At 39.4% G+C, this 12,104-nt stretch overlaps 1 protein-coding gene across 1 annotated transcript; it reads right to left on the bottom strand.

Annotated features, from left to right (window-relative positions):
- Window positions 1–976: 976 nt before the first annotated feature.
- LOC136263307 (alcohol dehydrogenase [acceptor]-like) lies at window positions 977–12,104 on the bottom strand. The gene is made up of 2 exons (XM_066057816.1): window positions 12,013–12,104; window positions 977–2,875 (listed from the first exon to the last, which is right to left on the bottom strand). Exon 2 carries the CDS (start codon window positions 2,872–2,874, stop codon window positions 1,096–1,098), a length of 1,779 nt encoding a protein of 592 aa, XP_065913888.1. The 5' UTR covers window position 2,875; window positions 12,013–12,104; the 3' UTR covers window positions 977–1,095.

Here is a 12,104-nt window from a genome sequence, read left to right on the forward strand (position 1 = left end):
CTATTATTTTATATTGCTGATATTAATGGTTTGTAAGGGGGAATGAGTCATGACACAATGAGATCCAGGACTATCTGGGTGGTCTTACTTGGTATGGTCTCCAGTACACTGAGTACTGCAGTGGTGAAGGAACAGTATTATATTGTGTTCACTGTGCCTGGATTTGAGGGTGTGTTAAGGCATTGTTTGATGTGCATATCATTGACTGATGTCTATTGCTATAGTATGCATGCCGTGCACCTAAGGCAGTCCTGGTTAGTGTAGAGTGAAATATAGCAGGGCATGTGATGGACTGTATTTTTGTGTTACATTTACTTTTTTTTTTTTTTACTTAGTTGCTGTCTGGTACTAATTAATATCTAACAATTTGAATTAATTATAAATCAGGAGTAATGGAGTGGGTTCATCCTGAGCTCATTCAGAGTTCTGTGACCCTTGGAAGCTTTAGTTTAATTTCAAATTCAACAAGCATGCTACAGTACAATGTACATTAAACCAGGGCTGTAGGTGGGAGGAACTTGAAACATGGTTCACAATTTCAGTAAATATAAAAGTCTAAAATTCTAGCAAAAAAAATCCAACCTAAAAGTTTCAGCTAATGCAATGTCACCAAATTCAGCCTTTTAAGTATCTATTTCCCTAGGGGCATGTCCTAGACTCCCTTAGCTATAAGCAAAGCAGTGCACCCTAATATAATCCTGAGTCATACCACACAAAAAGGTGCATCTTTAGAACCTACCCAGATAAAAGACTGGCTATAATACAGCCCTGGTTAAACTGTTAATACTTGATCGAGTGCGTAATCCACATACACACACACAGAGTGGCTGCTCAATTGTGTATAGTAAAAATCTGAATACACAATACCAGGAGCGCATCAAATTGATATTCTATGCATATATTGATTTGTCCATGGGATTCGATGCACTCCTGAGTGATTATACCAAGTCACTTATATACACATAGTTCTGGGAAAATCAAACTCTTCATAATTATATGCCATGTTAACTTTGAATATAAACAATGTTTGCCAATGTCCACATTCAAAATTGTGGCAAAGAAATACACTATATACATTTACAATTACATTCAACACTAATTTCTTGAATCAGCCTTAATCATATCAGCAGCTTTCTCAGCTATCATATAGACTGCAGCAACAGGATTTCCTGATGGTAGTTTAGGCATTACTGATGCATCAACTACTCGTAATCCTTTAACTTTTAGTGTTGGATCTACCACGGTACTAGTATCATCAATTGCTCCCATCTTGCATGTGCCACAATAATGAAATGATGAGTGTGCCATATGCTCTATAAACCATTCCCAGAATTTTTCACTGTCATACTCATATGGTGATTTAGCTAATTCAGCAGCCAGTTTCACACCTTCACGATAGAGAGGTGGAGTCTTCCCAATCTTTTGTGCCATTTTAATTGCATCTTTAAATGCTTCCATATCATTAGGGTCCTCCAAATAGTGAGGGTCGATTATTGGTTGACTGAGTGGATGAGTTTTATTCAAGGTTAGTTCACCAACACTCTTAAGATCCAGTGGACACATCACAAAAGTGTAACCTCTCAGAGCATCTAAATCTATATCTCCAAACACTTGTTTACGAGACACACCCCAATTCTCCCACAAATCACCTCCACTTATAACTGTTTCTGCAATTGCTAGTTCAAGATCAGGACACGTCATGTTTTCATTCATATTTAGGAAAACAACAGCAGAACTCACGAGTTCAGACAACGGACCACTTCCATGAACTAAATATCGATAAAATACATCAAATTTCATAATAGTGGATGGATGAACTACCATATCATACCATTCATGCTCAGAATGTAGCACAAATTCTATACCCATAAACATATGATCACGAAGGTTTCTTCCAACAGGAAGATCAGAAACTGTTTTAATTCCCAATTCATGCAGCTGTGAGACAGGTCCAATGCCAGATAGTAACAATATATGAGGGGAACGAATTGCACCAGCTGACAATATAATTTCTTTTTTGGCTTTTACAATTTGCTCTACATCACCTTGAATGTATTTTACTCCTATTGCTTTGCTATTGTCTTCATTGAATAATACCTTTTGTACAACTACACCAGTTCCAATGTATAAGTTGTCTCTGTCAATGACAGGATGTAAAAATGCATCAGCTGAACTAACTCTCTTCCCATTCTCTATCATTGCTTGTAACCTAGAAAACCGAAATTGTGACTCACCATTGTAGTCTCCTACTGTATAGCCGAGATTCTTTCCTGCTTTTAGAAAAGCATCACCAAACACACTACTAGCGCTAGTAGAGTAGCTGACTGTAAGAGGTCCACCTGTTGAATGATATTTACTATCCTCTCCAAGTAAAGAATTTTCTGATTTTAGAAAGTATGGGAGCACTTCATCATAATTCCATCCTTCAGCACCAGCTGCAGCCCAACCGTCATAATCTGTTGGATTTCCTCTAACGTAAAATAGAGTATTAATAGAGCTAGTCCCACCAACAACTTTACCTGCTGGTAAAACAACCACACGATCCTTTGATGCTACAAATCCATTCCTTTGTGGAACAGTCTTATATTGCCAGTCAATGTCTGAGTTGTAAAATAGTGCTGAAATTAAGGGAATTTTTAGCCCATGTTTAGTATCTAGAGGACCAGCTTCTAATAACAATACTGTGGTATTGGGATCTTCAGTCAACCTGTTAGCTAGTACACATCCTGCAGTTCCAGCTCCAACTATGATGTAGTCATATTCAATATCTGGTGAGAAGTTATTGATATGTACTGGACTTGTTATCCACTGGTAGGTTAGCACTGAAATGATTCCTATTACCAGTACCACAATTGAAAGCTTAAACAATGTCATCCTACACAAATGTGGCAAATAGTTATTTTAAACTATGAACTGATCAAGACACATGGTTGTGTGTTGTGTAGATCAAGAAGCCAGTTTTTTATACCAGTGTGTTATTAACAGGAAGAACAAAAATGTGATTTTCAAACATAGCGTGAACTCCTAATTATCAGCAGCACTCAACTATCAGCACAAGCATGTTCAATTATCGGCATAAGATTATGTATCATGGTTCAATAATTTACGGCATCTCTTGAACAAGGTAAAAACTGTCTTATTAATTTGATTATTGTTTGCTTTATTTGGTTGATATAGGCCTGTACCAGTGTTGGGGGCACAAGTGAGTGTGGTCCTGAAGTGAAAAGGTGTCTAGAAAGTACAGGGAAGGTGAAGACCATGTTTACTAGCAGTTTTACCATCAAGAAATACCCACAAAAAGCAAAAGCAGATAAAAGCATGTACTTTGCCATTGGTGCTGTCGAGGGTGGTGTAGTGGCAAAAGATCTGGAGAGTGGCAAAATAGCTAGGTCAGTGTCCCAAGACAGATGCTACACAAGATAGAATTACTGGCTGAGTTGTCCAGGGTACAAATTCTGGGTCTAAACCATATACTGAAGAGACTGAACTGGCTGAGCTTATAAGGCAGGGTATATAGTATGTCTCTACTAAGCCAAAGAAAGCCCTTGATGTGTGTGCTACTGGTGCTCAAATACTTATAAGGAAAGAATGTTTCAAAATAATTTTTGAACGTGAAGAGATGAAACAAAAACAGCGTAAAGAAAAAGAGCAGAGGAAAGCTATTAGAGAACAGAAGAAAGAGGTGAAGCAGCTAAACTGAGAGCACAAAGAAATGAGAGAAACAGCATGGAAAAAGGAAGAAGCAGCGAAGAAGAAAGATGAAGCAGCAAGAAGGAGGGAAGCTGCACGAAGCAAAGGGAGAAACAAAATGAAGATCAAGCAAGTAACAGTAGATCACCTAAGAGATATAACAGTGCTGTTAGCAACAAGAGGCGATATATTGAAGGTGACGATGAGTGTCAAATCATCCGATGGGGTCAGTTTCTCCTGTTGAGTTACTGCGTCCCACTTGTTCAGGTATAAGACACAAAACTGATAACATTTCTGATACTGATAATCAGTGTGTTGTGTATGTTTTTGGACTTATGAGGAGGACCAAATAGAAGAGACTAGATTTCTTTGGGTATGATGTGTTTGTAGAAGATGGGTACATGAAGACTGTTATTTTTGAATAAGAATGGAGGGGAACCAATTTGTTCTTACTGTGTATTGTAGACTCAGGGATGTGCCCACAGTGGTCGGTACCGACCACCACTGGAATAAAATAGCCACCACTACCTCTCACCAAACACTACAGATTCACCTCTGACATACACAAGTTAAGGCCCCACACTACATTTCTGGACCCAACCATATCTCTTGTAGCCACCACTGTTCTAAACCTGGGCACATCCCTGTAGACTCCATAATACATGATGTTGCACAGTTTTGTTATTTATACATATAGGCCACGCTTTTAAAATATTGTATTTCCCATGTAAACGATTTTCAGCTGTGGTTTTTTCAGTGATGGGTATGGTTGATAAAACATGGGGGGATTCTTTGAGGATTTTTGTAAGGCTTGTAAGGTTAGCAACACGCAGTTAGTCGTTAATACATGCACTTGTAACCAAACTATTTTGTTTCTGGTAATATAAAATTTTAATTTGTGTGACGCTCCTACTGAGAATTACGAGGTTAGATGATTCATGTTCCTAATCAATTAGATAGTACAACCCACATACAATATACAGAAAATTCAGCAAAATCACTCCTTCCATTTCTGAACCATAAACCATTAAAATTTTGGTTCTTTTTTACATTGTGTTCTTTCCTTCTTTACTTTACAAAACAGTCATAAAATTTGTCACAGAATGTATACTTTGCAAGACACACACAACTAGAACCAAACACCCAGTGAAGTGGTAGGTCAAAGGTCAGACTACCTTGTGTAAAACTTCTGAAAGACACAAGGAACCCATAAACCTGAGATTAAAAACTCAATTTGCCCTTGACCACAAGAAAATGATCCATGTGCCTCTCAGCTATAGAAAAACAGCCTCTGTGTCTCTCATCACCACTAGACCGACCGGCTTTTCCAGTCTGTATGAGGCTTAAACTTTAAAATGGATTAATTTTCATGATGGAATCTAAACTTGGGACACGAGACTACCATATACCCTAACATTTAGATGGGGAATACTTTCAAGGTTGAGCAATTTAAAAAACAAAAATTTGCCCACTACTGGGGTGTAGCCAGTTGTCTAATCCCCTACCAATCCCCCCCCCCCTAAACCCTATTGCAATTTACTAGCAATTCACCTCACATGTATAAGCATGTGTGGGCTGTGGCCTGCACACGAGCCTGGTACACTCAACTGGCAATACAGTAGATACCTGTGATATACTGTACTTGCCCACTATAAACATTATGACCTAAATGTAGGTCAGGGGTACTAATGTATAAGCCTGGTAAGCTACCATATAACCTAAGGAAAATTTTTTGCATTTCCAAGATTTTGGCAGAAAATTTATAGTACATTTGGGATTGTTTGCAAATCTGCATAGGGGATAGGGGCTTGACATTGATAGGTGCATTACATATTCACTGGCTATTGACTATACATCCACTCATGGACTATGTTATATATTTTCCGAGGGGTGTGACATTTTCGCAATCTGTATCTAATCAAAAACAGCCAAGCTGTAAAAAAGGTGCGGCCCCCAAAAAGGCCATGGTAAAAAAAAGATGTGAAATCCAAGGTGGCGGCCAAGAAATGGCTGTGATGGTAGGTTAATGGTTACATTTTAATAACAACAATTCAGGTGAATTTGGTGCCAAGACCAAGCGGCACAAAATTCACCTGAATTGTCGTTATTAAAATGTAACCATTAACCTACCATCACAGCCATTTCTTGGCCGCCACCTTGGATTTCACATCTTTTTTCACCATGGCCTTTTTGGGGGCCGCACCTTTTTTTACAGCTTGGATTAGATATCACTTCTTTTTGTAGTTGTATACTGCAAAGCCGGCCTATGGCTGGCTTTGGGGCTTTTTTAACCCATGTGTTTTTTTCTTTACTACAGGAAGAAGAAAAGAACTTAAAGAAGAATTTTAGTACTTCAATTATTTTTGATTTTATTAGTAATTATACAAATTATATACATATATTTATTACATGCCCATTATTCCCCACAGGATATTTTTTGCAGCTGATCTCTCTACTGGGTGACTTGAAATGTAGCTGAACTATATACAGGATGGTTTCTTTGTAGCTGAACTCTCTACAAGGTAACCTCTTCCAGCTGGTCTCTCTACAGGGTATTTTGTTTCTAGCTGAACTCTCTACAGGTGATTTGCTTGCAGCTAAACTCTCTACATGGTGGTGTCTTTGTAGCCGAACTCTCTACATGATGGTTTCTTTGTAGCTGAACTCTCTATAAGGTGACTTCGTCTAGCTGAACTCTCTACAGGGTGATTTTTTTGTAGCTGAACTCTCTGCAGGGTGATTTGTTTGCAGCTGAACTGTCTACATGATGGTTTCTTTGTAGCTGAACTCCTTACATTGTGTCTAGTTTCTAGCTGATCTCTCTACAGGGTGATTTGTTTGTAGCTGATCTCTCTACAAGTTGATTTGTGTGTAGCTGATCTTTCTACAGGTTGATTTGTTTGTAGCCGATCTCTCTACAGGGTAATTTGTTTGTAGCTGAATTCTGTACAAGGTGCTTTTTTGTAGGTGATCTCACTGCAGGTTGATTTGTTTGTAGCTGAACTCACTAAAGGGTGATTTGCTTGTAGCTGAACTCCTTACATTGTGTCTAGTTTCTAGCTGATCTCTCTACAGGGTGATTTGTTTGTAGCTGAACTCTCTATAAGGTGATTTGTTTGCAGCTGAACTCTCTACATGGTGGTTTCTTTGTTGCTGAACTCTCTACAGGGTGTTTTGCTTGTAGCTGAACTCTCTACAGGGTGATTTGTTTCTAGTTTATCTCTCTACAGGTTGATTTGTGTGTAACTGATCTCTCTACAAGCTGATTTGTTTGTAGCTGAATTCTCTGCAAAGTGTTTTGTTTGTAGCTGACCTCTCTTCAGGGTGATTTGTTTCTAGCTGATCTCTCTACAGGGTGATTTTTTTGTAGCTGACCTCTCTTCAGGGTGATTTGTTTCTAGCTGATCTCACTACAGGGTGATGTTTTGTAGCTGACCTCTCTTCAGGGTGATTTGTTTCTAGCTGATTGCTCTGTAGGTTGATTTGCTTGTAGATGAACTCTCTACAGGGTAACTTGCTTGTAGCTGAACTCCTTACTTTGTGTCTAGTTTGTAGCTGATCTCTCTACAGGGTGATTTGTTTGTAGCTGAACTCCTTACATTGTGTCTAGTTTCTAGCTGATCTCTCTACAGGGTGATTTGTTTGTAGCTGATCTCTATACAAGTTGATTTGTGTGTAGCTGATCTCTCTGCAGGGTGATTTGTTTGTAGCCGATCTCTCTACAAGGTAATTTGTTTGTAGCTGAACTATCTATAAGGTGATTTGTATGTAGCTAATCTCTCTGCAGATTGATTTGTTTTAGCTGAACTCTGATTTGTTTTTAGCTTATCTCTGTACAGATTGATTTGTGTGTAACTGATCTCTCTACAAGCTGATTTGTTTGTAGCTGATAACTCTGCAGGTTGATTTGTTTCTAGATGATCTCTCTACAGGTTGATTTGTTTGTTGCTGATCGCTCTAAAGGTTGATTTGTTTGTAGCTGAACTCTCTGCAAAATGTTTTGTTTGTAGTTGATCTCTCTACAAGGTGATTTTTTTGTAGCTGACCTCTCTTCAGGGTGATTTGTTTCTAGCTGATATCTCTACAGGGTGATTTTTTGTAGCTGACCTCTCTTCAGGGTGATTTGTTTCTAGCTGATCGCTCTACAGTTTGGTTTGTTTGTAGCTGACCTCTCTTCAGGGTGATTTGTTTCTAGCTGATCGCTCTACAGTTTGGTTTGTTTGTAGCTGATCTCTCTACAAGTTGAATTGTGTGTAGCTGATCTCTCTGCAGGTTGATTTGTTTGTAGCCGATCTCTCTACAAGGTAATTTGTTTGTAGCTGAACTGTCTAAAAGGTGATTTGTTTGTAGCTGATCTCTCTGCAGGTTGATTTGTTTTAGCTGAACTCTCTACAGGGTGATTTATTTGTAGCTGAACTCCTTACATTGTGTGTAGTTTCTAGCTGATCTCCCTACAGGGTGATTTGTTTGTAGCTGATCTCTCTACAAGTTGATTTGTGTGTAGCTAATCTCTCTGCAGGTTGATTTGTTCGTAGCCGATCTCTCTATAGGGTAATTTGTTTGTAGCTGAACTCTCTATAAGGTGATTTGTTTGTAGTTGATCTCTCTGCAGGTTGATTTGTTTTAGCTGAACTCTCTACAGGCTGATTTGTTTGTAGCCGATCTCTCTACAGGGTAATTTGTTTGTAGCTGAACTCTCTACAAGTTGATTTGTGTGTAGCTGATCTCTCTGCAGGTTGATTTGTTTGTAGCCGATCTCTCTACAGGATGATTTTGTTTGTAGCTGACCTCTCTTCAGGGTGATTTGTTTCTAGTTGATCTCTCTACAAGGTGATTTTTTGTAGCTGACCTCTCCTCAGGGTGATTTGCTTCTAGCTGATATCTCTACAGGGTGATGTTTTGTAGCTGACCTCTCTTCAGGGTAATTTGTTTCTAGCTGATCGCTCTACAGGTTGGTTTGTTTGTAGCTGAACTCTCTACAGGGTGATTTGCTTGTAGCTGAACTCCTTACATTGTGCCTAGTTTCTAGCTGATCTCTCTACAGGGTGATTTGTTTGTAGCTGATCTCTCTACAAGTTGAATTGTGTGTAGCTGATCTCTCTGCAGGTTGATTTGTTTGTAGCCGATCTCTCTACAAGGTAATTTGTTTGTAGCTGAACTATCTATAAGGTGATTTGTTTGTAGCTGATCTCTCTGCAGGTTGATTTGTTTTAGCTGAACTCTCTACAGGGTGATTTGTTTTTAGCTGAACTCCTTACATTGTGTGTAGTTTCTAGCTGATCTCCCTACAGGGTGATTTGTTTGTAGCTGATCTCTCTACAAGTTGATTTGTGTGTAGCTGATCTCTCTGCAGGTTGATTTGTTTGTAGCCGATCTCTCTACATGTAATCTGTTTGTAGCGGAACTCTCTATAAGGTGATTTGTCTGTAGCTGATCTCTCTGCAGGTTGATTTGTTTTAGCTGAACTCTCTACAGGGTGATTGCTTGTAGCTGATCTCCTTACATTGTGTCTAGTTTCTAGCTGATGTCTCTACAGGGTGATTTGTTTCTAGCTTATCTCTCTACAGGTAGATTTGTGTTGATTTGTTCATTGCTGATCGCTCTAAAGGTTGATTTGTTGCAGCTGAACACCCTGCAAAGTGTTTTGTCTGTAGCTGATCACTCTAAAGGGTAATTTGTTTGTAGCTGAACTCTCTCCACAGTGACTTGTGTGTAGCTGAATTCTGTGTAACTGAATTCTCTAGAGAGTGACTTAATTGTAACTAAATTCTCTACACAGTGCATGACTTGTTTATAGCTGAACTTTCTTCAGTATGACTTGTAATGTTCTGAATCTCTATAGTGATATATTTGCTTAACTCTCCACATGGTGACTGTCTTCTTGCTGAACTGTCTATAAGATTAACTGTTTGCAGCTGAACTCCCTACAGAATAACTTGTGATGTAATAAAATTCTATAATGGAATAAATAAATTATCCGAATGCTCTATTAGGGTGACTGTTCTATTAGAGTATCTCGATCTCGCATTTGCTACACGGAGTTGGCTTTCGAATCATAACTCAGTGGTTTGTAATCCGATTCTTCTGTACTACTGCAAGGACTTTCAATGAAGATTATTCCAGCTATACACCGATTTTCAGCTCATTGCTCTAAGCGGTTTGCCTAGTAGGCGTGAAAATTAAAAACTTTTTTAATCATAAAAATCGATCGCGTAATTGTGACACAGGTTGGGTTTTGTGTCATATCTCCGTGGTCTTTATCTCGGTTCCTTTCAAACCACCAAAAGGCACTCCTACGATGGTTACTCCATCTACATAGCAATTGTCAACTCATTCCGTGAAGCGGTTTACCCTGTAGGCGTGACAGCAAATCGATCTTGTTTTACGCGAATAATCGGTCATAACTCCTGAACCATTCATTGGATTTGTACCAAATTTGATGCTAGGATTCGCCTTTGGACTCCCTTTCTGTGTGCCAAATTTCAAGGCGATCAGAGTACGCGTTTGCTTGTTACAGCATTTTTTGCAAGTGTGCGAAAAGACGAAGAAAAAAAAAACGAAGAAAAAAACGAAACTTTGGCAGCTCGTATCTCGGAAATGGCTGGAGCGATTTCCTTCAAATTTGGAATGTAGACTCCCTTGGCTGGCGGACAACTGTGTAGCAAATTTGGTTCCAATCAGATAAGTGATCACCGAGATACAAAGGTGTGAAAATGACGTTTTCGTTCTTCCTGTCAATATACTCACGGTGTGGCGCGCCGGCTTCTGGGGCCGCACGACACACTACCGTGTGTCTTGATGTGATTTGAAATCAGTTGGTAATTTTAAAAACCTGATTTGTATTCCAATTTATTTTTACAGGGATGACAACATCAGCCAAGGCTGTTTTTCAGCTGTGCCCTGAATTAGACATATGCAATATGTTCCTGCTGGGTGGCTGGAGCAATTGGGGTAAAGTTTCTTGCTCAAGGAAACAACAGTAGTAGTAAGTCCCTGCTCGAGCATCAAACCTGTGTGATTTGAAAATTCAGGTCTGATTGCCATAGTATGATTTGTGACATTGTTACTGGGTTCTGAAGGACCATATGTAATTATTAACACTAGTTTGTGCCACACTGAGCTTGTACTATTCAACAATGCATTTACGGGGACTAGTTTTCAATTAGCTTTTGCGTGGGCGCAAATTGCTTATGATTTGTGATTTCTAGCTGAAGGGCGTATGTGATTGCTAGAGGTGTAGTTAACCCCGATATTTTCTACCATATCAAGAGGCTTGTGGACATTTGTTATACCTTTGTCCATGGCAAAATGCCAGCTGGAACAGGCATGTCCAATACATTTCGAACGAAAAACCATTAAAATTTTAAAATTAAATATCGTGTACTGCTTACCTCGAGTCTGTTTAGTAACTTTCCAAATTTGATATGTGTAGAGCAACTCTCTGCGAGTACAATGATACCAAAAGAAGTCCAATTCACGGAAATTTAGGCGTGTCAAAATGGCCTGGGTGTAGCAAATTTCTCCATACATTTTGTATTGGGTGCTTTGGGGTATGCCACAAAAGGCATAATAACCCGCGACACTTGATAGATACCTCAAATTCTGAACCAGATTTGGAAAGAGCAGTGAATAGCGATTAAGATGAGCTACAGCAGAAGGAAATCAGAGGAAATTCAAGTGCATCATTTTAAGGTTGAAAGTCACTTACTTTTTCTATGGTAAATTATGGCGAATTAAATGGAGGATATTTGGAAGGGAACGCTCTGAGCTATTTCGATATCTTGACAGCCATTAACCTTCACTACATTAGTGTTACAATGAAACAAAAGCACTGTGAATTAGTTCTGCAGGTTAGTTTGCGAAAATTACAGTGTCCCGTGATTAAGCCAAATTACGTCCGTGCCATGTGTAAACTTTTTCATATGCATGGCTATATTACCCATAGACTTGTGTGTGTGTGTGTGTGTGTGTGTGTGTGTGTGTGTGTGTGTGTGTGTGTGTGTGTGTGTGTGTGTGTGTGTGTGTGTGTGTGTGTGTGTGTGTGTGTGTGTGTGTGTGTGTGTGTGTGTGTGTGTGTGTGTGTGTGTGTGTGTGTGTGTGTGTGTGTGTGTGTGTGTGTGTGTGTGTGTGTGTGTGTGTGTGTGTGTGTGTGTGTGTGTGTGTGTGTGTGTGTGTGTGTGTGTGTGTGTGTGTGTGTGTGTGTGTGTGTGTGTGTGTGTGTGTGTGTGTGTGTGTGTGTGTGTGTGTGTGTGTGTGTGTGTGTGTGTGTGTGTGTGTGTGTGTGTGTGTGTGTGTGTGAAATGTAGTTATTATCACACTTACGCAATCTCCGCATTACTTAGTGTCGACTGGATCGAGGACTAGAATCGCGAGGATAGGGGAGACGATGATTCAGCTCGCGCAAGCAAAAAAAA

This window comes from Dysidea avara, chromosome 8 (genome assembly GCF_963678975.1).
Source record: "Dysidea avara chromosome 8, odDysAvar1.4, whole genome shotgun sequence".
Taxonomy (NCBI): domain Eukaryota; kingdom Metazoa; phylum Porifera; class Demospongiae; order Dictyoceratida; family Dysideidae; genus Dysidea; species Dysidea avara.